General features: G+C 35.1%; 2 protein-coding genes across 5 annotated transcripts in view; one reads left to right on the forward strand and one right to left on the reverse strand.

Moving 5' to 3' along the window:
- Nucleotides 1–20,861, forward strand: part of Lsm11 (U6 snRNA-associated Sm-like protein LSm11) — a 97,944-nt gene extending 77,083 nt beyond the window's left edge. The window contains exon 5 of the mRNA XM_074138109.1: nucleotides 20,602–20,861. Coding sequence (XP_073994210.1) covers nucleotides 20,602–20,771 — 170 coding nt within the window. The 3' untranslated portion in view covers nucleotides 20,772–20,861. The remainder of the gene's footprint in view (nucleotides 1–20,601) is intronic.
- Nucleotides 1–26,441, reverse strand: part of Eip74EF (Ecdysone-induced protein E74) — a 539,076-nt gene that overhangs the window by 485,552 nt on the left and 27,083 nt on the right. The window lies entirely within an intron of this gene.

Genomic DNA, 26,441 nt, shown 5'->3' on the forward strand with positions numbered 1-26,441 from the left:
GCATTGTTTCGACGGTTTGAAATAAAATGGCCAAGTAGTGAAACGGAGGGCGATAATTGTGTTAGAAGGGGGATGCCAGGATGCAGTGTTTGTTAGTGAGCGACTAAGAAGGAGAGATATTTCCAAGTCGGTGTGTTATGTACGTGGACTGTGCGGGGAGGCCGCAGTACAATAGAAAGTATAGCGATGTGATGCAAGTGTAAGAGGATTGCACTTTCTAGCGAGCTGGAGCTGCACTTCCCGGGTCGACGGCCGACCTTGCCTGCCACTGCAGCGTACTCTCTCTCTCTTCACGGCTCTCTCTGTCCGCTAGTACAGACGGTGCCGCTGGAGTGGGGAGTCTCTCCTCTGTGTTCTCCTTCTTCCTTCCGCCTAATACTACTGTGTGATCACCGTCTGCTATAATGTGTTGGTTTAATAATTCAGTAGGCTGTTCACATTTGCTGACCACCGTGTGCCTCTGTCACACCCATCTGAATCTGTAACTAGTTCCGCACAGGTAGTAACCCCTCTCACTCGCCCAGTTCTCCTCAATGTCCGTCATTTTATTTTATTATTTTCTGTATAAACCAGTTACCATTTCACGTACTCTCTATATTTTAACTTTTTTGTTTCTAAACAGTTCTGTACAAAATGATACCTAAACTTCAAAATATTCTACTGATCATTTTTTTTAATATTTCTATCTTATTCGACTAATGTGACTTCCTAAACCAAGAAGTGAAAATTATAGTCTAGCTGGTGAGATATCTAGGGCCTCTCCTAATCCTTGGCAGAGAGGATGATCAGTTAGAGAAGTATTTCCATTACTCAGTGGCCTCACTCATCTTGTGCAAGGAATCTATCCCCTTTTTGCAGAATATGATAAGTAATGTAAAAATACTGTAAATGAAAAAAATAAAATATTAAATCTCCAAAATCATGAATAACCATTAAGTTGTGTTACAAATACATTATATACATACATATATGTATTTATATTGTACTGAAGCTATTCGGCTCTTGATATAAATCCAATTATTATAAATTTCTCCACCCATTAGATGATGTATTATTTTAAAACTGGTCTAAAATATCCTCATTTACTGAAATAATTTTTGAAAATTGCCTTAACTTATTTTTAACTTTATAAAAACACTTTTCTCCTGAAAGATCCGTCTTGAGATCCCCTGAGTCCGGAAAAGTGTTTTCGAAATGATCTGGGGGTATGTGTGAGGTTTTCGAAGTAATGAACATCAACCCTTACAGGTGATCGGTGCGTTCATTAAATTAATTATATAAAATCATAAAATATCAAGGCGATTAAAACAGTTACTTTACAGGAACAATCAAACGGAGCCGACTTTACCCTCCAATAAAAGAAATGATCTCCAAGTATGAAGGTGCGTTACACCAAGCGAACGAACACCGGTTCTAAACACTGAAGCTGAAGCTCCCAATTCTTTTCTCCCTCCAATTTGAGTATTCGTGAAAAATGCATTAAAATGGTCGTTCGGTTGGTGTGAATAATTATGATAAAAAAAAAACTTGTGTTCTTAGAACATTACTCCGTAATCGCGCGGCCAATCTAGCCAGCTGATAGTTCCTTTTTCATGTATTTACATTTTTTCTCAAAAACGTCTCCAAACGTTTTTAAAATTTTGTTTCCGTTTTTTTTGATGATTTTTTTTTTTAGATTTAATTAAGTTTACGAATGTTTATTTTCGTGTTTTAATTTTCGTTCATTTTTATGAAAACATTATTTTTACTTTCACCTGCCTGTAGTACTGCGATGTCTCAGACTTAAGAAGTAGAATTTTATCCGGATATCTCCGAAACAGCTGTTATGTGCTTGCTGCTTTTCTATCCTCCAAATAGAGTAAAAAGCAGAACTAAGTAACGTATTATGTAAGTCGTTGCTGGAGAGTAGAGTAAGGACTTTCGCAGATCCTATTTTAGAAACAGATGTTGCCAATGTTGATGCTAAAAAGATTTCTTTCAGCCGAATGAAACTTCAGGTTTAGGATTTTGTAGTTCTCTTTTTCAGTCAATTATTTTGAAAGGACACTGTTTAAACGAATAGATGTGTTTGTACATAGTATTTTAAAATGGTATCAAAACCAAAATTTAAACAGAAAGCTTATGATCCCGTTTAGAATTACTACCTTGGATTCATACGTCACTCAGGTTTTGGACAAATATCTCAATCCGATGTTCAATATTACTAAATAATTTTCGACTTTTGTCAATATTCTCTTGTTGAACGAGTTCCTTTGATATTCTCTGTTGCTGATAACATGTTCAAATAGAAATTGACATAAGAAACGCGTCTTCACTCTAATCTAGCGCTACTTGTATCTAATATGGTAAGATTGTATTCGGTATTTTATCCTGTCGCCTCTCCTCCTGAACAGTTCCTGACGATCCTCTTAGATGTCCAGAGCAATGGTCTCGAGATTTGCTTAAATGAATATATGAGACTAAAGCTATCAAATCTCTAATTCCCTGATGTGATATCCCATTGGATAGCTTCTTCCATCATTGATTGTTACTATTGTTGATTGATTACAAAACAACTGGCCGACATCCTTTCTTAATATCTGGCAACACCTTAATATCCTATACCTGGTCTTCAGGAAGTGAGGTCACGTGCCAAATAATGGTACACAGCCTTTCGCACCCCTTCCTAACACCACCTACTGATGGCGTTTGGTCTCCCTTCCCATGGTAATCGAGTGCCCAGCCTCAGTATCATGACCTGTCATCACCACCAACAAATCTCTTGCACAACAAGTACCTCGCAGAGTTCGGTTTAATACCTCCTACAACAATACTCTTAGCCTGCCGACATCCTCTTATCTCTTCACCTCTCTTAGCCCCCAACTTCTTGATAATCCCGCCTCTACAGCTCTTTGAGGTTACCAAGACAGGCTTGGACAGCACCTCATGCTAGAACTCTCCCTTGCTAATTCATCTGCTTTTTCGTTTCCCTTAACCCCTATGTGTAGGGATCAAGAGGAGTCTAACCATATTTCCTGGGCGAGATGATCCAGACACTTTCCGGATTCTCTTACCAGTTTAGAGTCCCATAAATGTAACATTTAATTCAAATTTTACAAGAACAGTTGCAATAAAAAGTCAATGTAATTTTTATTATTATTTGATTAAGTGTGAATTATGTATTAGTTGCCCGTTTGAAAGAGTGTACAGTTAAAGGATAAGATGTAGGTGTTAATAACCTTGGGGAGTCTGTGCGGTGGCCTTGGGATACAGCTTCCCAAATATTTCGTCTGCTGCCAGTATTGTGTTCAAACTTTAACCATATTGTTACTAAATCTTGGACTAAATGTACTATCCACTAAGTGTAGCTGGAGTATTGGATATGTTAATATTATTGGAGATGCAGAGGAGCAAGACCGGGAGTGTAGAGATGGCGGTAGGTGGGCGTTGAGGCAGACACATGCTCGAACTGGTCGTCCTTGTAATGCTGAAGCAGGGCCTCCCCTGGTGTGGGTCACAGTCAGTGGGTCAGGGTGATATCGCTCTCTCTCACTTCCACCAACTAACTCCCTCTCTCTCTCTCTCAAACAGACACAAAATTTTAGGACATCATAATTGCACTAAATTCACTAGCTGCTGATATTTAGAAACCTCTTATGCACACTTGGTCGTCTATGGTTTAAAACTGAAGACAAGTTTTTTCTTACTGTGCTAGAGGAACTACTACGATCTGACCAACTTTTTATTAAGATTTTTCACAGAAAATATGGGTTCTGACTCCCTTGAGTAAAAAAATAAGTGCTTTTTCAAGATTGTATCTATGGTCTACCTGTTTGTAGAGAACGTGGTCAACGTGACTCAAAAAACCAAAAACAAATAAAAAATTGCAGAATGTTCAAAAGGGATAACTGGGTTAGATGCCATTTTGAGTATAGAGAAGGAGCTGCTGAGAAAGGAACCCAGAGATTCCCGAAAAAGTGCAAAAAGCTCAAGTGAGCAGGTGAGCAGGCCAAGGGCCTCGAGCTTGAAACTCATAGACAAACAAAACTTATTGAATGCAGTCCAATAGAGAGGAAAAGATATAGAGGTCAGAGAGGCGAGATTCATAAATGGTTGTAGCTAACTGGAGTTCTAGGGCTAGAGATAATACGACGTGGAGAGAATTAGGAAACGCCTTTGAATGGGAATAATCCCCAAAAAATAAGGTTTTTGGGTTAAAATTTTCTGTATTTTTTTTTCTTATGTTAGTTAATTTGCAATTCTAGATTAAATTTCAACCAATTAGTCTCTAGGGATTTCCTCCACCTACCGAAACTGCCATTTGGTTTAAAACTGTGAATGGCCAGACATTCACAAGTAATCCTGCAAGTAATTAAACTAGTTCTTTTATTACTGGATTGAAAAAGAAATACAATAGTTTGAAGTTCCATTGTAAGCACGTAAGTGAAGCTTTATATCTAGTAAAGTTAGTATAGGTTAACCTTTACAAATAGTCTAGGGAAAGCGAATTGCAAGTTGTGACGAGAACATTGGGGATCAGCACTGCGTTGAGAGTACATAATATTTTATGAGGAAATTGCTCCTAAAATCAATATATTATTACTACACCATTGTGTAGCAAAAAAACGTTACAATAAAAGAAGGCTATTACAATCTCAGTTCCCAGTTTTAAATAACACCATCGCCGTCTTTTGGTTCAGACGGTTTCATTTAAACGCTTTACTCCAAAACAGTACTTGTGAATAAAGTGGATAAACTGCATTAAGATAACATTGTGCAATTGATTCTAATGTGAAAGAAAGAATGTGGAAGTGCAGCTGCTGTTACGTTTTCAACTTGCTTTCTCTTCACAGTAGTAATTATGTAAAAAAACTAACTTGCTAGCAATATGATCCAAACATTTATTGCAGTATGTGTTCAGAAAGCTTATTTATTTTGGCCATTATATAGGCTGGTGAACGGAGTATGTATATGACCTATACACTAATTTATTTTAATGAAAAATCTATTTTCATAGATCTTTTCTTCTTAATTTCCATTAATGATGCTTGGATCGTGGTGTTTTTCACACCTGAGTATTCTCCGGAAAGCATAAAGCTCCCTTGAATGATTGTCTGAGCTGAACATCTCATCAAACAAGAAGTCACGGGAAGCTAAAATTTGCAATTTCGTTTTGTTAAACTGCGCTTTCGATACCTGGCTTTAAGTCGATCAACCAGAAGCACTCTTTCTCCTTAACAGTTTTTCAATATTGCACTCCTTTCTCGAAAATGGCTCGAACAATTTATTTTCAACAACATGTACCAGAGAGACTAATATAGTCTTGCAAAGGCGCCACGGTAGCCGAGCGGTCTAGAGGCGAGACCTGTAAAGCTAATATGCATTGTGGTACTGGGTTCGATTCCCGGTCTTAGGCCTTGGATTTTATTTAATGGTTAATAAAAGAAATTTACAGTAAAGTGTGTTTGCTAGTCGCCTCCGTCCACGATACCTAATTGGTAGTTGGACGTAAAGCCCGCCTGAAAAAATGGCGTTACTTTACTTTAGTCTTGCAACTTTCAACACTTTTCCCTCTAAAATTCTCTTTCAATAAGTATTAACTTTTACTCCATCACTGTAGTAACACGGAGATCGTATTAAGAATCGCTGAAATCCCAAGTTTGAGCAAAATTGGTTAATATAAATTAGGATTTTCAGAATAGAATTTTAAGTTGCTTGGGATTTCCACGACAACGGCTTGATTGATTCTCTGATTTTCTCAAAAATGAGTTAAATGCTGCATATGTACTGCGTATTACTGAATTCTTAGTTCCACTATCCTCCTGCAGAAGAATTATTGGAACCGTGCAGACTTTCGAGATCTCCTGAGTAATAAAACAATAGTTTTTAAAAATTAATCTTCTACGTATCCTCTGTACCTCAAAAAGAAAAAAATCGGAGGAAGTTCTGATTTGATATTTCGCTTCATGGAAACGCCAACTCACGTTAGGACCTCAGTTGATTCACCGGAAACAACTCTTTACTAGATCGATTTTCGTTTTTTTTTTTTTTTTTTTTTTTTTTTTAAATGAAAACAACTCCACGATATTCTTTACACTCCTTACACGATATGCTACACTTTTATTTAATCAATTCTTCCAGGACATGGATTTTGAGCATTTCTTGTTGAGCGGAGTTGTTATACATCTCTTTAAAGTACCAAATTCTTCTAATTACCAAGGAGGGATGAAATTCTGAGTTTTAAGAATCTTCCACTACCAAAAGTAACACTTTACTAGATCGACTTTTTCACTTCTCGTACTTTTTCGATTAGTCCTGCCACGATTTCCTCATAACGTTGAATATATGCATGTTATGTATTTATTTTCTTTTTAAACTGATTTTATTATTACATTGGCAAAATTTATTACTTAAAAAAGTATTACAGCTGTTCTGAACTATAAATAATCAATGAGGGAAGCAGTTACCCAGTGGCAGTTAGTACTTTCATGTAGATCAATTACTTATAGTTGAATAACTTTGCTGGAAATATTCTTAAAGTAGAGGTATTCTTGGGCAGTGGTATGGTACTAATCTAAGCGATCTAAAATGGTATAATACTAAATGGGCTCTCACAGAGAGTTTTATTACAGAGCACTCAGTTTTTTACTTTCTCTTAGTTACTTTGAAAACAGGCTAAAGACCATTAATTGGCTAGTTTCTCCTTAACTCTAATTTCGTTTATAAATCAAATGATTGCTCCAAAATATTTACTTTTATTCAAGACACCTATAGTTTCTACTAACAACTATAATTCTGCGCATTTACATGTGCATTAGTTACTAGTTGGAGAGTTCTAATTGAGTAAAACTCAGCTATTTCAGTATTTTTATTTACTTTCAGCATTAGAAAGTGGTCTGTATCAATGGTTTAGTTTGAGATGCTGCACGCCAGCAACTTATACATTCTCTCCTTGTGGTTATTTCATCTCTATTATTTTTTTGTTTACATACAGTAGTTTAAGTAAAATATTTTCTTCACATAGGTAGGTGTTGTTTTACAATGTTAATTATTGTCTTGTATTTATGCATTTAAATTTGAATTAATGATTGTAACTTTTAATTAAATGAACTCCTTGAGTTAGATTGCACGGTCAGTCGGTCATATAAATAGAATCAGTTGGCGTCGTAGTCTGCGAGAGTTTGGTATAACAGTGCATCGTCTCACAGTTTGAACAGTTGAAATTTATTAACAGCCAGCCAAATTTAGAGTATGTCCAGAAGTATGGCGAACATTTCGTTGATGAGGAGTGCTAGTTCTAACTGTATACATTATTTGTGGAAGATCTTATTTAGGTTTACTTTAAACAGAGAAAATGTAAGTCATTTTCAAAAATTTGTTTACAGTAACGTTTGTACCATTAGTGCTACCATTTTATCACGATGCTGGAAAGAACAAGCATAACTGGATAATCCAAACTCGATAGTTTTTGGAAAAATTTAGAACATTTGTTTTTGTAAAGACTAATTCAATGACTAGAATAAGAAGAGCAATCTACACATGTACGAGGATATAGAACCAGATAACTACTACAAATGATTAAATACTCGTAGATTGGCAGCATTTTCAGCGTGTGGGTAATGGTTGAATTACACTCTTGTGGCTGCAAACGATGTCCCATAGTTTCGTACCAACTGGTTGAATATCTTCTTCAGATGATTTTACCCCTTGCAAAAACATCAAGGTTATTTGACTTGAACCCTCTGTAACATTTTAATGTCACACTCCAATAAGAAAACAATTTCCGTACTTAAAATTGCGATTTCAAATTGGATCCTCGTAATGATTGTTTACGGTGTAACTTTAGTAAACTCGAGACCTTTATCAATTTTAAATTGTTTGCACTCGAAAAGGATCCAAGACTAGAGAATAAGAGCATCTTTACTTTCTTTTCAATATTTTATTCACTTCTCTTTTAGCTTTAGATCGAAATTGATGTTCTGTTTTGTGTCATTGATTCTTTGTCGTAGTAAGTAGTGCGGTTCTCTCTGAATTGTTATTTCAAAATAACTTTCAATTCTGTTCTTCATTAAATAGCTCCAGGGCTTAATTCATTGAATCATATTAGGTGTTGCTATCAGGAACTATCTTCATAATACTGCCAGAAATATTTATTGCAAACCTACGGTGTAGGTTACTTATTCTCGATTTACTAGATAAAATGATTAAAACAAGACTAATATGACTGTGCATTTAATTTTAAATAGGATTTAACTAAAAATGGTATGGTTCATTCATTGATGTAATTATATTGAGGTTGGTCCTTTTTGGTGATTCTTACAACAGAATATAGACGCCCAAGGACCTCATTTCTTTGTTTTTTAGCCATTCTTTATCTATTCTATTCGTATTGTTTTAACCACCTCAAAGATGTGAAAATCCATTTTAAAAATAAGACAGGATCGCAGTATTTTAGTTTACAAAATGCAAGAAAGTAAAATAAATCAGGCTTCAACTTTGTTCGAAAAAAAGAGTTAAAAATAAAGGCAGATTACTGCGAAATCTCATTAAATTCTCTAATTAATCATTTAAATAATTCTTCATTGATTTTATGTTCTGCGAAGCTCAACACTTAGAAAATTTGTTATCTTATGTCCATGAAAAATGTAAGCGCTAATTTTTTTTTTTTTTTTTTTTAATGTTTAAGGCGCGTCAACATCTAAGGTTATTGGCGCCCGGAGCTTTTCTCAGTGCACTGCCGGCCTCCGGACAGTGTTCACTCGTTACAGACAACACTGTCCATCACCGGGACAGTGAGCTGTAAGAAGCTCCTAACAAGTGAAAATCTAAGGGTCAGCAGCTGGATTCGAACCCGGGACCTCTGCGTGGGAGTCCAGTACGCTAACCGCATAGCTAATCCCTTCCCTTGTAAGCGCTAATATAAGCTTGAAAATCATTTTATAAGAAACATCTGGTGAAAACCGTTTCGTAGTGGAAAGAAAAATAGTCGAAAGTGTTCAGATTTTCTCTCCACCAATAGTGTTGCTTCTTCGTCAACTACACACGTTACAGTTTATGTAAGGCATGTTCTTATTGGACGGCTAAATACAATTCACGTATTGGTGGAATATTCTCTTGAAAGCAATCTCCGTAGATTTAAGCAGATTGGCTGGCCTACTAATAAGCTAGCCCATTGCGCTGGCGCGAATGTTTGCTAACTTTCTCCGTTCTTATTTAACTCAAATATTACTTTATAACGGATTAATTCAACTTTATTCAAGGTATTTTAATTTTTAGGTTTATTTATATATTTAATGAATAATTTACCTTTTAAAAAGGTGAAGTTAAATAATATTTAAGAATTCATAAAGTATGTGCAGATAGTGAAAGGTTTTAATTACAGGTATACTGTGTAATTTGTGTACAGTACTCCGTAATTTAGGGTAATTTGTTACATTAAATATTTTTTCCAATTTAAAATTACATATAAGCCAATAGGGGTTTTCAACAGAAATTAGAAGAAAAAGAAAATGACCTCGAAAATTGTTTTATTTTTCTTTTTCCTGTTCTCAAAATAAAAATATTCATTGACTCAAATATTTTATAATTAAATTTTACTTTTTTGTTTTAATAATAAATAAAATACGAGTACTTCCTATTAACATTCATTCTTCTTTTATTTTATTATTATTTTTGTTTTTTTTTAGCGTTATCTGATTGATTTTTTAACTCTAAAAAAACCTATTTTACAAACAAAGAGGCTAATCTTTTATGTAAATAAGGACTTAGCATGAATTTAGATATGTGAACTGTAATTTCGCCATCTTAAATTTATCTTTTGTATATATATTTTTGGAAAATTTACTTTGATTACATCATTAAGGATTAGCCATTTTAAATCGCCTGTTCCGGCTAAGTTTATCGCCAACGTAACTGTAGTCAACCCACCCTGCGCTGGTCTACCCTGAGGTCTATATGCCACCTGGTGTTTGTTCCATCAACTTGTACGATCTGCCAACTCTATCTCATCTGGAAAATTCCACTGACCATGACTTCTCTATGTTCTAATATTCTCAGCTATATGGAACATTTATGGGATCTCAGACAAAGCATCTTTGCCGCTTGTCTTTCCTTGACTTTGTCTTTCTAACCATTAAGCAGTAGACCTAGCCATTACTTGGTAAAAAACTTAAGATTAGTTTGGTAGCGGGTTCTTTTTAGTAGGATACATTTCATTGTGTCGATCATCAATCTAAGCTTATTCAGTTCTGGGTCAATGTCGCGATCTGTCAGATAAGATGAGACTCAGCCTAGGTAATGTGTGAGATCTGTTGAACTTTTACTCTTTCATTTCATGTCCGAGATCTTAGTGTCTGTTTTCTCTCAAATGCCGCAGCCCACGACTACGTCGCAGACACACTGCTAAATTGAGCTAAGCTTGAGACCGAGTGTGCCATTCTTGGGAACTCATCCCCTGATCACTCATCCTCTCAGAGGTTTCACTAGAGGTTGTGTCCAACCTCTGATCTTACGACTCCATTCCATTAATCAATAACTCAATATATCCATTCGGTTATTTATATACGATCAATGTATTAATTTAAAAGAACGGTTGATAAGCAAAATCCCTGCATTACTCCTCCACTACTGGTTAACAGGAATTACAGTCACCTGACCTCCAAGGTCGATATATATTTTTCTGTCGGATTAAATACCCTACATAACGAGATTATAGTGTGTACTTCCCGCATAAAAGGAACTGCAACTTTAAACACCTTTAATTTCACCAAGGGCAAATTAAAAACCAATTATAAACAATGTCGTATTTTTGCATGCATTTAAGTGCAGATAAGACTTACGAAAGCCCAAATTTGGCAAATGAACATTTTGGATTGTCCGAAAAGTTTAGTACTTTTTCTGGCACACACAGACAAAAGAAAGAAAGAAAAAAAAGATGAGTAAAAAAACCGCCGGAAGTTCCTGGTTGACTCCAGCTGATCTTGGATTCTCTCTTCCTTGGAGCCCCTTCTAACTTACCGTCCGATGATAGACTCTTAAAAAAGGGAAAGTAATGGCTATTTTTTCTGGACAGGCTTTAAGTCCACCTACCAAATTTGGTGTCGTGGACGGAGGCAACTAGCAAACATACTTTACTAATTTTTTTTTTTTCGATTAAATAAAATCTAAGGCCTAAACCGGGAATCGAACCCAGAGCCACCGCAATACATTTTAGCTTTGCGGGCTTCGCCTCTACCGTTCGGCAACTGTGGCGCCTATACGATGGACAGTGTTAACTGAAACGAAAGGACACTTTCCAGAGGCTGGCAGTCTACTCTGTAGGCTGAATGACCTGAGATGTTCTTGATGCGCCTTAATTTTTTTACGGCTCTATATATTATGTTTTTTGATCTGTTCCTCAGATTTAAGGATACAATTAGAGTATTATCCCTTTTTTCTTTTCCCACTTTCAGTTTAAGTTTTTATCAGGAATATCTCACTCTCAGGTCTTCTGAGTCCTGCAAAGTGTTTTTATAAATTGGTCCGTACGCGCATCTGTCGGTAGTTATGTGTTTGTATCCATCTTGTCACAAAAATAAAATTTTTCTATATTTTCTATACTTTTTTATTTAAACTATGTATAGTGATTAAAAACAAATTAATCTACATCTTTTACTGGAAATATTTTTCAAAATTCGATTAAGGGTATTTCTGAGGGAGGGGGTGCTTAAAGTGATAACCAATAAGATAAGACTTCCGGAGTCTGATGGAAATTATTAGGTAGTAAATGTCGCTAGAAGTTTTTTCGTTCTTATGGATAACAGAAAACAAAAGCTTGCTGGTTAAAACTGTCCGGTAGAACGGTTGTATAAGGGTTGATCGTCTAAAAGTGCACGAAAAAGCGTAACGTTGATAAACACCCTACTCTGACCATTTTTTTCTCTTTTTCTACACTGACGGAGACACAAAGAATAAACAATTAGTCGGAGCCACATTATTTAATCACGCAGAATATATTTTTCATTAGTTATTCGCAAGAGTACCGTACAAAATATTTTCATTTATCCTTAATTTATTAATTTATTTCGCTTAAACAGAATTAATAAAGTGAGAGGTAGAAGAAGAATGGTCTGTTCTATACTCCCTACTCTCTGTAAGTTAATGGAGGTTAGGTTTACCTCGAAGCGAGGCTATGGAGGAAGGTTAGGTCCTTGGTGAGTTGACAAGGTTAACATACACACAGACACAGTGAAATGTCGTCATACATATGTACACGGAATACATTCACATAAGAACACTATACTAGTATTATAGCTGTGTACGCACTTACAGGGCTTAACCTTAACCACATATCAAGGTTTTCAAATGTGAATTATCAAGGGTACGCCCCCACTAACTATTTATCACCCCTCTAAAATTCATTTCATCTTATTTTAAAGAAGAAATATTGCATCAGGTTGAATGTATCTTGCTAGAAACTCCATTCGCTGATAACTTTGAATGTAATTTTAAATTGTTTTGGCGCTCCGTTAATGTGCTCCGTTTCGCTTTAAAAATGATGTAATCGTAAGGAAATTACATCTTCCTTATACCACTAGACCGAGATTCATTCTTAATTTTCAAAATTATTCAGTACCTAATATTTTCAGGCTACAGCATCACATTTTCCACTGAAAACGGTATCATTTTCTCTTTTATAAATATAAAATATAAAAAATATGAGTCGGCTAACAAAGGATATCGTTAAAATGAATTCGAAGGATGCCCATTTCTGTCATGCGTCAGGTGATCGCGAGACCATCGACACTTCAATCTTCGGGGAGGATTTGAGGGAAGAGTAGTCTGAGACAGGTTGCTTACAAGCGGATTGTAGTGTTAGAAAAGTTTGAAATGAAATTTGGTGTAACTGGATTTGACTAGGTAAAGAACTAAAGGAATTTTTAGGTCTGTTGGATAGACTGCTAACGGAGAAAGGTGCGTCACGATGGTGCGTAGTATTTTTGATTGTAGGCACTTTAGACGGTTAAGATAGGAGCGCTTAGCAGTACTGTAAGTTCGAGTCTATAAGACCAGATTGGGCCTAGTAGGGCTGTGTAGAGTTTCTTTTTTGTCCGTAAGAGTCAATTCAGATCTTCTGATTATTCGGTAACATCCGTCAAGTTCCTGCCTTTTAAGTTCCAGGTAAGGCGTTTGTCGAGGAGAAGTCCTAGACATCGCTCCTTATATGACTGAGGAATAGGAATATGGTTCAGATAAATTGGCGGGATTACCTTGTGATTGAGGGTAAAGGTTATGAAGTGAGATTTTGTCTTCTTGACCTTTATTCTCCATTTGCGAAACCATGGTTCGAGAATGAGACTGAATTGATCATATACTGATATCAACAAAAATGAACAATCATAAGGCTTTATGGCTTCAAACTTGAAAGCGTAATTTTATACAAGAAGGCACAGAAGTAAATACTCCCCAGAGTAAACAAAAGAATTGGACAATTCCCAGCAGGACACTAGCTGCTAAAGGAAGATGAAAGGGCAAGGAGGAGGCCGAAGTTACGGTGCGACAAGTAAGACTTAAGGTGCATGGAAGGATGCTCTTAAGATTTAAAGAGGCTCCGAAACAATAAAAATTTTATATTAAAAATTATTAAATAATAATTATTTGCTAATTATTTTAGACGCTTTATTATTTAAGGTTTTTGGCTGCCGGAGCCTTTTTCTGAGTAGTGTCAGCCTCAGAATAGAGTTCTCTTTTTAACTTGGACAACGAGCTCTAAGCAGTTTCTAGAAAGAGAAAAATTAAAGGTATGCTACTGGATTCGAAATCCGACAGAAGCGCCATCCATTAAGCTAATCACTTCCCTATTTATTATTATTATTATAATTCAAACATCCTCAAGAAATTTGTAGGAAATTTTGACGTTCTAGGCAATACTCCCCGTACATAAGGAGGTGGTTTAAACCTCTTGTTACACAAACACAACTCCAAACATGAAGCGCTCTAAAATACATGCTAAGAAGATCATAATAATCTAGAATTTGCCTTTCTTAAAACTGTAATTAATAACTAATGAGCGAAAATAATATACCTAGTAGTTTCGCTAAGTAAGAAATGCTATTCTACTTAATTCTTTATAACCTTAATTATAATTAGTACTTTGTATAAGCTCCATATCAGCAATAATTGGTGCGGGCAGTGTCTCAGAAATATATTTCCCTCCCCTAGGTAAAAAAGAGTGTTGGAAATTTAATGGCCAGCCAATTAAAGTGGTTCACGCTTATAAATATTTAGGAATAGTGCTATCGTCATCTCTCTCATTGACTTCCCACTTTGCTGAATGCTCTCGACATGCTCTATTGGGGATTAACTCTGTTTGGTCTAATCTATTTCTAAATGATCTCATTCCCCTTTCTTCTAAATATGGCGTGTTTAATTCGGTGATGCGGTCTGTGCTGACTTATGGTTGCCAATTCTGGGGTTATCGTTACGTGGATAAAATAGAAAAAGTTCAAAGGACCTTTATTAAAAAACTCTACAGACTTCCCAAGAATATTCCGGATTATGTGATATATTTGGAGGCTAAATGTGCGCCTATTTATGTCTTCACATTTGGCCTTCATTTAAAGTACATAATAAAAGCCCTAAATTATAAAGATTTCCGCCTTACCTCTTTAGTAGCCAAAGAAATAATTAAAAAGAAAATACTGTGGTTCAAGGATTGGATGAATTTGGCTAACAAATTGGGATGTGTTCTCAGCGAAAAATTTGTCTCAGTGGAACAGCTGGAAAGGGAAATGAAAGTTATAAGGGAAGGATTAGTGCCCCATTACCATTTATCTTATAAACAACGAGCCTCCAATGGTATGTACCACAATATATATAAGAGACTGTCCCTGGAAGTGGATTATTTGAATCTGGGACTGGAGAGGTCGCAAATCAGTAGTTTGATTAAAGTGAGGGCTGAAGCCCTCAATTTAAATTTCAAACCTTATATTGTTGGAGGAAATTACAACTGCTCGATGTGTGACCTTAGGGAAGCCGAGGATGTTTTCCACTTCTTGGGCCTTTGTAGAATTCTTAAAAAGATAAGATTGAGGTTCTTTGGGGCACAGTCCTTAACGGAAGAGGAAATGTTGGGGTATTTGAATGGCGCAAATTGGGCGGTGTTGGCTGGCTATATAAGAGACGCTCTAGCCTATCGCTCCTTTTTGGTTAGCCACTTCAATTATTAATTGCTGGTTGGATTAGCGATAATGTAAAATAAAAATTATAATTTTAAAGAGAAAAATTCTTTACTTTTTTATTATTTTAATTTTGTTGTTTTCTTATTTACATTTTGTTATTATTACACTTTTATTATTTTTTATTATTTTCTTATTACACTTTTCAGTTCAATGTAAAAAAAATATATATATATATACATTATTATTTTAAATTAGCACTCCTGACAGACAGCCAATGGCTATGTCAGTTATTACTTTTCTGAAATTTTTTCTTTGTAAATTATCTATGCTGTAAATAAAAGTTTATCTATCTATCTATCTATCTATTTCCCTCCCAATTGATTCCCTGATCTGACAGCTGCCATTCAGAAGAGCGCTCGTAAAGGTCAAGTGCTAAAACTGAAAGGATGTTAAGGCGAACCAACATCATCGACGGTCCTTCTCTTTCATTTAATATCTCATACAGTTTGTAACCTATTTTTATTAGATTTTGTTCTTTTGTTTTTGTATTATTCGTTTAAACTTGGCGTTCGAGTATTTTTATGCTCAAACGAACAAGAGAAAGTATGGTATAATATTTTCTTCTATTAGGAAATACTATTTATTACTTTTAGGATGCGGCTTAATGTCTTTTCAATTTGGAAAAACTGAGATCATTCAAATCTGTGGCAATGTGAAGAGAAATTTTTAGATAATGCTTTCCTAATTTTGAAAGTTATTCTCATAATATTTATTTGTTTAAACAAGTGAATTGAACTAAATTGATTGAGAATCAAATTTAACTGTAAAAACTTTACAGAATTGTAACCAGAAGAAATTAACTGAAAACAAAATAAAAGTATTAAGCAATTAATAGCTAAAAAATGGATCAAAGCAGCCAAATAGCTGTCGTTTGTCGTTGAAAGTGTCGATCTTCTAGTCGTCCAATAACCTTTTAGCGTTATTGTGAAAATAATAAAAAAAAAAAAAATCTGTCTCTACTTGCTGAACTTTGATGTTCCATGGCCATCAGATGATCCTGTTACTGAATTACTAAAACACTGCCTTATTAATTTGATCTAGATGTTGGTCAAGTTTTAATGAACAAAAATGTTTTACTTTTATGAAAATAAATAAATATAAAATTATTCAAAAAAATGACAGTAAATTCACCCAATTATTGCTGTATTGTTTCTTTGCCCTATTGAGTGGATTACTAATAAAATTGCATTTAACAGTTAAATTGCATAATATACTCTTGCGACATTTGGCGAGGAATCGGAAATTTATTGATGGCATATTTACCTATTTTAATGTGACATATATTTTTTATTTAACCATTTTATGAATAATTAGTTTATAATATAAATGAAAAGCAGGCTACCATTGTTGACAACGTCCAATATTCAGTTCTTCGAATGGAGAAAACTGCGATATTCTAGCAGCCATATGTATAATAGAGAGAGTGGAAGGTACATTATCCTAAAATAAAATCGCTTTACTCCGTTATTTTGGAATAGGTCAGGATCGTTTATGTAAAATACGAGTATTTCTTTAATTTTGTAGCCCCAGGACAGACCGGGAAAGTACTCCATCATAGATATTTCTGCCTCAAGGTAACCTAACCTGCCAACCATTTCATATAAGTAGTGTTGCTTTCTATAGCGGTCTTTTCGTGTTTTCTTTCCTGTACTATAGCGGCCGCTTCGAATTTTCACCGGTAATGTATATATATATATATATATATTTCTTTCAGGGAAGGGATTAGCTGAGTGGCTAACTACTAGATTCTAGTGGATACTAGAACCAACGCAGATATCACGAGTTCGAATCCAGCTGCTGGCCCTTAGATTTTTTTTTCTTTCTACAAGCTCCTTACAGCTCACTCACAGAGAACACAGACCGGTGGCCGTTTTCCCCCATGAACTCAAGACAACAATGAAAGGAAAACGAATTGAAGTCCTAAAAGAAGAACTGTAGAGGAAACTGAGAGCGATTCCCACAGCTTCTGGTAGTGATAACATCGTTAACATTAGCCAGAAACGAGTAAAAGAATTCTATTATCTACAATTTGGTAAAGAATTGATTGAATTGTGAACAATACAAAGGGAGATATTAAGGTTTGAAATTTGTGGCTTTAGCCAGAAGCGAGAATTTAAGAAGTTAACTCTGGGTAAGTATACGAGGAGTACGCCGACATGGTTTTTGTGTACGGTGCCGCTCGAGGAAATGCCCAACAAGCGGTGAGCGAATACCGAGCGCTTTTTCCGACACGTCGTGCACCTTATTGGAGAACCATAGTAAGAGCGTTTAGGATTTTAAGAGATATTGGCAGAACTCTGAACCAAGCAGGTAGTATACCTGGTAGGAAAAACTATCGGATGCAGACTGATTCAGTTTTGACGGTTTTCGATAATAATCCGCAGTTAAGTACTCGGCGAGCGGCATTACAACTAGGTACATCGCATAGGACGGTATTCAACGTGTTAAGAAACGATGGCAGACATCCATATCACTTCGCTCCTGCACAATATTTATTACCACTATATAAGGAATCAAGGACACCATTTTGCGAGTGGTTTTTGACAAAGACAAGAAATGACCAATCACTTCCTAATTCTGTACTTTGAACGGACGAGGCAACATTTACACGCCCAGGTATTTGATAATAATCACATTTGGTCCCAGGAGAACCCACATACAATTACCGCATTCCACTATCAGCACCAGTTCAGTGTTAATGTTTGGTTGGGTATTTTGCGGAGGTATCTTGTTACATCCCATAATTTTACCTCAGCGTCTTATTCGCACAACTACTTTCAATTTCTTGAAAATGATTTACCAACATCCCTTGAAGATATTCCTCTTCGAGCAAGGACAGAAGTATAGTGGCAAATGGACGGATCTCCATCGGAAGACAGTGGAAGAGCAATAACATCCTGGCTGAATGACAATTATCCGCAAAGGTGGATAGGGCGATATGGACCCGACTAACGATTTTTATTTGTGGGGCACCTTAAGAACAAAGGTATATTCTACTTCCATCGAGAGTAGGGAACAACTAATTGAAAGAATCACAGTTGCGTGCGATGAATTGAGGCGGAAGGAACAAGAAATAAGAAGTGCAACATCGTCAGTTGTAAAACGGAGCAGGTTATGTATTATAGAAGAAGGGAGGCTATTCGAACAATTTTTGTAGATTTTAGGTAAACGCCTAACTATTGTATTTTATTGATACTGTATTTTTCACTTCCTTTTATTAAATAATAATTGTTCAAAAATAAAATGGTTATTTTCTTTTTGTTCCTTCTCCAAAAATTGACATACGAGTAAATTAACAATTTGATAGTGAAAAGTTGGTTACGCAAAATCCCAGTTTTCTGCATTTACACCCCTCTGTGCGGGGTAGGGTTTTATTAAAAACCAAAAAAATCCATATGATCTTGAACCTCTATAAATGCACAACTTTTTCTGAAAGTAATTGACTCCTGATTAATCATTGAAAAAATACAATTGAAAGTTCTTACAGAATCGAGAACGAATTTTTTAGATATTAAAGTAAAAATTTTTCATTTTATAAAAAACGTTTTGAGGCTCTGCATTGAGCAAATTACAGGAAATTTAAAGATTTTTCGTTTGGAATAAGCAGATTTGTTGTACGATAAAGGATAGAAATGTTACGGCCGTTTTTATGGTGAAAAACGCGAATATCGACGGAGAAGTTAAAAATGCAAATATCTTGGACACTATTGAGAATCAGGCCAAAGTGAATAGAATATTTATTGGTGCATTTGAGCTGCAGAATCACCTACCGAAGTTTCGACCACTCCTCCGCATACGAGGGGGTACCCAAAAATAACCGGAATTGCGTTGCCGCGCATGGAGCTTATGTAGTACGCATTTCTGCCGCTAGACGTGTATAGCGCAATTCCTTGCCAGTTCAGTCCTGCCTGTGTTGTCTGCCTGGCTTGTTCTGTTCATCTGCAGTGATTGTTTTTACCAGCGCTGTTTTGTTCTTTTTTCGTTTTTTATGATGGCAAGTTTAAGTGAACAACGTGCAGCTCTGAAATTTTGTTTTCTACTCGGCAAAAATGCTGCTGAAAGTGTTTTAATGTTGAAAACAGCTTACAAAGATGACGCTATGGGAAAAACTCAAGTATACGAGTGGTTTACTCGGTTTAAAAATGGCGACATGTCGATTGATGACAAACCTCGTTCTGGACGTCCATCAACTGCCCGAATCGACGAAAATGTTGAAAAAATTCGAGAGCTGGTGTTCACAGACCGTCGACAGACAATTGATCAACTGTCAGAGAGTAGTGGGTTATCTTGGAGCTCGGTTCAGCGAATTTTAACGGAAGATTTGGGGATGAAAAGGGTTGCTGCCAAGTTTGTTCCTCGAGTTCTGACTGACAATCAAAAAGAACATCGAGTTGAAACATGTCGTGCTTTGAAACAACAGCTTGAAACTGATCCAGACTTTCTGTCAAAGGTCTGGTGCTATGGTTGTGACCCAGAAACAAAGCAACAGTCGAGCCAATGGAAGACGTCATCTTCACCCCGACCAAAAAAATGTCGTCAAGTCAAGTCAAACATCAAAACAATGCTGATTTGCTTTTTTGATGCCAAAGGCGTAGTCCATTCAGAGTTTATCCCCCCAGGTCAGACCGTCAATCAAACCTTGTATTTGAAAGTTTTGAAAAGATTGCGCAATAGTGTTCGCCAAAAAAGACCCGATTTGTGGCAAACAGGAGACTGGTTCTTACACTACGACAATGCACCTGCACACACAGCCATCTCTGTTACACAGTTTTTGGCTAAAAATGGCATGGTTCCGCTGCCCCACGCACCTTACTCGCCTGACCTGGCTCCGTGCGACTTTTTCTTATTTCCACGCATGAAAAAGGGCATGAAAGGTCACCGATTTGACAACATTGAAGAGGTCAAGAAAAAAACGAAGAAGGAGCTGTCAGCCATTTCTAAAGATGACTACAAAAAATGTTTCGAACAGTGGAAGCACCGATGGGACAAATGTATTAGTTGTAATGGAGAGTATTTTGAAGGGGATAAGATTGTTCTGTAAAAAATTTGTAAATAAATAGCTTTTAAAAAATAATTCCGGTTTTTTTTGGGTACCCCCTCGTACACCCTGTATTTATGGGTATATATTTTTTTTAAATTAAGAAATATATCCTTACGAAAGAAGGAAGAGGTACTTTTCTTCTGATTCTATATATTGTATATAATGAATCGTTATTTAGTATTTTTACAAGATACAAACGTTGGAGGTCTCCATTACTCGCAAAAATGAAAACTACCCATTCAAATAAATTTTCTTTTCTCTAAATTATTACCAATATCTCAGAGCATTTTTACACTTATCTATTTTTTGTTTTTCAATTCGATTATTGTCTTGTTCTTTTATTAATTCTAAGATTTGTTGCAGTTGGTGCCAGTGAGGTCCCTAAAAACAGAGATCGCTGGATGCAAGTCCCAGAGGTAAAAGTTAAACAGTTTAACAAAAAAACCGAGCTTTGTACCAGACATCTGGATAAAATGTTTATGCGTGGTGAACATGTTGTTCTTATTTCGGTTCTAAATTATTCTCCTCCGTAATTTGATTTTTTGCTATTCTTAATATTTTCCATCGTGGATTTTATTTTATATAAAGTTTTCCAAATAAACTGTGTTTTTAATTTTACTAAACCTTCATTTTTTTACCACCTATCTCTACAATATTTTGTTTTGTTTTCCAGGATTTGTCTTTATTTAAGAAAGTGAGACATTTCTATGATAACATGCAGATTGCTTAGAATTAATTAGTGAATTGGATTAGTGGCATTCTATGATAATGATGATGAGCAGAATAATTCTCAATTCGAAAAGAAAAACTAAATAAGACTGTGCAAGCAGCACTTCAACAAAGTTGATGATCGATGGAACCTTTGTCGATCTTGTTCATCTTCACCATCTCTTACTTCTTGAAATCAAAAGTGTATTATAATTCATGATAAGAAATATGACTCAGATGTTCGGAGTTCGAAAAAAAAACATCGTTATAACCTTAATGCCGTAGTAAGAAAAAGACATGAGGGTTCACGTCCAGAATTTTGCCTAAATTCTATTTCTGTATTGGTTCTCAGTACTCGGTTGAGTTTTGGTTCGTATTGGTGGTAGAGTAGTCCACATGTAGAAGAATTATGCTGATATTAAGAATGGTACGTCCAGATTGAGGAGGGTGTTCCAACAAAATGTCCTCAAAACTCAATTGAAAATATACTAAAATAGGACAACTACTCAGTGAAAGAATGTTTTAAGCTTAACATTTAAGTACCAGCGGGCAATTTCAAATGCCAATCAAACACTTAAATGCTACAAGCTATATAAACATAATAAAGCTTTTACCCAGACCATAAGTGCCAAATAATAATAAACATGTGTTTATTTATAGTGATAATTGTGGGAAGTGGACAAAATTTTAAAATGTGCGAAGTATTAGGGTTCAATAACATGGATTTGGCAAAACGAGCTGTGTGTGAAACAGTATTATTTTTTTGATCGGCCGCCAAATTCTCTCTAGGAATGTTTTTTAAACTGTAGGAGGGCTTTGTACCCGCGGATGTGGCAGATCATCAAACTGCACTTCATTCCACTTAAGGACTATATATTGCCGAACACAATGGACCCAAAGAACACAATCACTGGTCACTTTCAAGCATATTTGGAAATACAAATTTGAAAAAAAAAAATGCTCCCCTTGGATTGCCAGTTTATAATAAATCTTGGCAAGGATATCCACTGATAAGAATAAGGAGCAGCGAGTGCCCACGTTGGACATCTCGTCACTGCAAACCACAAGATGCAGTCTCTCCCCTAAAGGGGAAAAAACGCATTTCCCGCACAATATCCCATGGAACAAGCACATTACTGATCATGGCCTAGATTTGTGGCTAGATAACCAAGGCTTTTTAGCAGGCACTTTCTCTTTTATTAAAATGTTTGCTTCTAGGAAAAACGCTTGCTAAATTTAAAAAAAAAAACTTTCACAATTTATTTATAAATTAACTAACGATTTTCTTTTAATAATAATACCAACTATTTAATATAAACTAAACTCTATGTTCCGCCTTTCTCTGGAAAGTTAAACTGCGTGCTACACGAACTGCAGGGCACGTGCTTAAATTTACAAGAACATTTCATTTAAGATTTGCTTTAGAACCCAAGTTCCGCATTTAAAATATTGTTTCCAATAAATTTCAGGCCTTTTGTATTTAATATATATCTTATACAATTCAGGCGCTACATCATCATCTGCACATTGATTGGCAGTTTATTAAATGCAACGGAAATGATGATGGTGAAGATAGAATCCAAGTTTAAAGACTGTATTCTTTTATTGGGTAACGAAAATTCTTAAATTTTTATATATATATTATATATATTGATGATTTGTATAATTACAGACTTTTAAATTTAATGCAATTAGATGATCATTGACGACTAGCCCTAAAAATGTGGGTTATTTGGTACTGCCGTTTCTATCACTGAGGTGACATTGTTTAGGTAAGAATATAAGACTCAATCGAACTTTATTTAATTGAGAATTCATTCGTCTTTCTTCTTCAAGTTATGGAAGAATCTGGAGAAAACATCGCCAAAACCTTATCCAGTAACCTAATCCAAGCCTGGTTAACAAATATATGATTTTTTAAAAAAATTATCTTCGTTGACTTTTTGTAATGTTCCAGTATCTACCGACTCCAAACGCTACAACCAAAATATTCTGCGCCTTATTAATCCATACTACGTCTGTAGTATGCAGATTCAATAAATTCTAATCTAGACGAACCTTTCTTTCAAGAGAGGGATTTCTCTCTCGCCTTTCTGCACATCCTAATCCTCTCATCATCTTTGAGACTTCCAGAGGACACTAACCGTCGATTGAGAGGACGCTGATTTCCTTAAGATCAATAATTGATCCATTGGAGAGCCACCGACCGAAGTAACTCCTTACATGTTATTGCATCAGTTAATACATTTACTCATAGTAGGGACAATTGCACCAGCAGTTAGTTGTAAATTTCAATTAAATTATTTAAATAAAAAGAACTTTTATGCAAAACAAAGCCGTGTAACCCAAACATCGTAATACGAGCGTCAACCAAAATGGAAATAACTCTTCTGTACTCAGATATTAAAGAATAAATAAATCAAATATTTTTATTATTTCGAATAATTATTAAATCCAAATTTAAAATGCAGTCCAGATCAATTTAAAATTTCTTTCTTAACCAAGTAAAAGAAAGAAATCATGCTAGAATCAATCCAATCAGACTGCATATGAATATTTTTTAAGAGACACAAAGTAACTGCCGGAATTGCTTGTTACTTCATGACGCGAAATCAAACGGATTTGTACGTGTTTCATGGATCTTTGATGCTCACTTACGCTCGTAGCGGTGGTTGCAATCCCAAAGAATACCAAGAATTTGGTAGGCATAACGTTGGTAAAGGAAAAAGTAAGTTTTTATAATTAGCAAGATATACATTTGTTTTTAAAATTTAATTTCGACGAACAAAAAAATGTTTTGAATAAATTTTTGGAATCAACAACTACGAAGAGTTATTTTGTGCCTACAACAATTGTAGTTAATTTAAATTCCATTTTGTCAGTACTGTGGCTAGCAATGAAGACTAAATATAATCTGGCTGCCCACAGAGAAATTTTTGGTAAAAGATGCATTCTTTACAATGGAACAAATAATCGTTTTCACTAAGACCTGATCTATACCATTCACAACTTAAATAATATCTGCGACCACAAACAGCCTTTCAACTTTCACTTTAGACAACACAGAATGTGGCCAAAAATTAATCTATTTAAAAACAATATTTCAAAGAAGGTTTCAACTGGAAAGGTTTGTTTCTAGAAGATGTTTTAAAGGAAAATTCTGTCAACAAGTCAATTTTAATAATGCAAAACGTAAAAGTGCATACTTAGCATTGCTTTGCGATTTGGAAGGTGTTTCTTTAATGGCAGCAGAATTATACGAAATAACAAAGTACTCTAAATGGGAATTCAGGAATTTTATAGATAATTTAAACACTTTAAAAACTCAAGTTAGTTGAAATTTAGGTGCGATAAGCAGGAGATTTTCCCTAGAACCTTAGGGGGTCTTTTCAGGAGATAGCCCACACAAAACAGACCAAATGGCTTTTATAAATAAGATGACTTTATCAGAAGAATCTAATTTCAAATTATGCCAATTTTTCAGCCGGTATAACTGATTAACATATTTAACATTTCAGGCGCCACGGTAGCAGCGGTTAGAGGCGAGACCTGTAAAGCTGATATGTATTGTGATACTGGGTTCGATTCCCGGTCTTGGGGCCTTGGATTTTATTTAATGGTTAATAAAAGAAATTTGCGTCCACGACACCCAGTTGGTAGTTGGACGTAAAGCCCGCCTGAAAAAAATAGGCAATTACTTTACTTTACTTTTTTTTATTTAACATTTGGTTATGGTTTATACATTCGTCATTATTTTATGTGTGTGTTCTCAACTTCTAATTTCATGATTCCTTAGCTATTAATGGAATTTATTCTAATAAATTCCGCTCGTGCCCAACTAAGTGGCTGTATTGCACCTAACAATCACACAGTTAAACCACGTTTCCGTGCTGATAAAAGGGCAGTGTCCTGAGAAATTAAACTATTTTAAAAAACTGGAATTACTAAATCAAGTATTTATTAATGAAGTTTACTTAAATTTAACTTAAGAACAGATTTAGTTGAGCAAAATTTTATGGGAAAATATGAGGCGCAATAATTTCAATTTTATAAAATATTGATACAAACTGTATTGACAGAAACATGTCGCCAAATAATGGAGCAACGGTTGAGCCCAAACTCTAACTACTTCCTCGTCACATCAACAGGCGTCTTACTTTGTTGTGCCGACACGGTGATGGCGCGAGACGCATTGAAACAATGAATTCACCGTTTAATTCACCCTTTCACTTTCCTCAAAAAGAAACTAGCCATTCCTTTTTATTTTCTTTAACCCAGAAATCGTTCCAAATTTGTTCGAAGTGACAACAATATTGTTCCCTTCCATGCAGGAATGAAGAAGAAAAGTTTAAATCTATAATCCAAACTCATTTTAATAATAACATAGTGTTACACAAGTTAAACTGCATTATTTTATTAAATTAAAAACATAAATACTATAATAAGACACAAAAGTCGATAACCTTGTAAGATAAATCAAATGTTTATTACCTTCGGTCGAAGGCTGATCGGCTCGTTCTTTTTTAATCATTTTTTTTCTTTTTTTTTTAGCATTAAACGATTTATAAGAATGTGCAGATCAATTTTACAAAATGGAGAAATTATAAATGTTGATTTTTACTTCTAATTTTATTGTTAGTTATGCTACGAGTAAATTAATTGTTATCAAGTAATTAATCATTTAATAATAATTAATAAGTTCTGAGTTTTTAGATTTAATTCTGGTCACAGTCGATCACCAAATATGGGTAATTATCTTTCTGCTCACACAACGTACCATCAAATCAACGCATCACTAAATTTGTTGTAGTTTCAATTATTATTGCGACGGAAATGCAAAAAAAAATGAGACATCTGTATAGATATGTGTAAAGAGAATTTTGAACAGAAACAATGGTTCTTTTTACAGTTGGCGGTACCAGCTTTTGAGCGTCAGCGATAAGTTGGGAGCCTACAGTTCGAGTCTCCCGTTTTTATTTATTATTTTTAGTTATTTATTGTATGTTATGTATTTATTGAAAAGAAAAGGTATTTGCGTTCAGTGCACCTAATTTGGTACTTATAGACTATGCGTGCCTGAAAAAATAGGCAATTGATTTGCTCTTCTTTTACTTAATAGGTACTTTTTCATTTTCTGAAAGTTTAGCTTGAACCATTAATAGACGTAGAAGTGAAGCGAGGAAAACGTAAGTCCTACTAGGGAAATAGACAGCGAAATGCTGTTCGTCAAGAAAATCAATTTCTTACAATGCCATCAAAACATTCTAACTTTAAATCAAATTTTTTTCAACTCATTTCCTGCCTAAGAAAGTATATTTAAAATTCCATTGCATGACTGTGATTATAGCCACATGTTAATATAAATATATTTTGTTATTATCTTATCAATTATAAAGCATTCAAAAAAGATTAATCAATTATATCCCCTCTAAATAAATTTTTTTTTTTTTTAATGTTCGCAAAACTCAATTCTTAACTTCCATCTTCTGGACTGC

This window comes from Rhodnius prolixus, unplaced genomic scaffold (genome assembly GCF_049639745.1).
Source record: "Rhodnius prolixus isolate KJV_2025 unplaced genomic scaffold, Rpr scaffold_1, whole genome shotgun sequence".
Lineage (NCBI taxonomy): Eukaryota > Metazoa > Arthropoda > Insecta > Hemiptera > Reduviidae > Rhodnius > Rhodnius prolixus.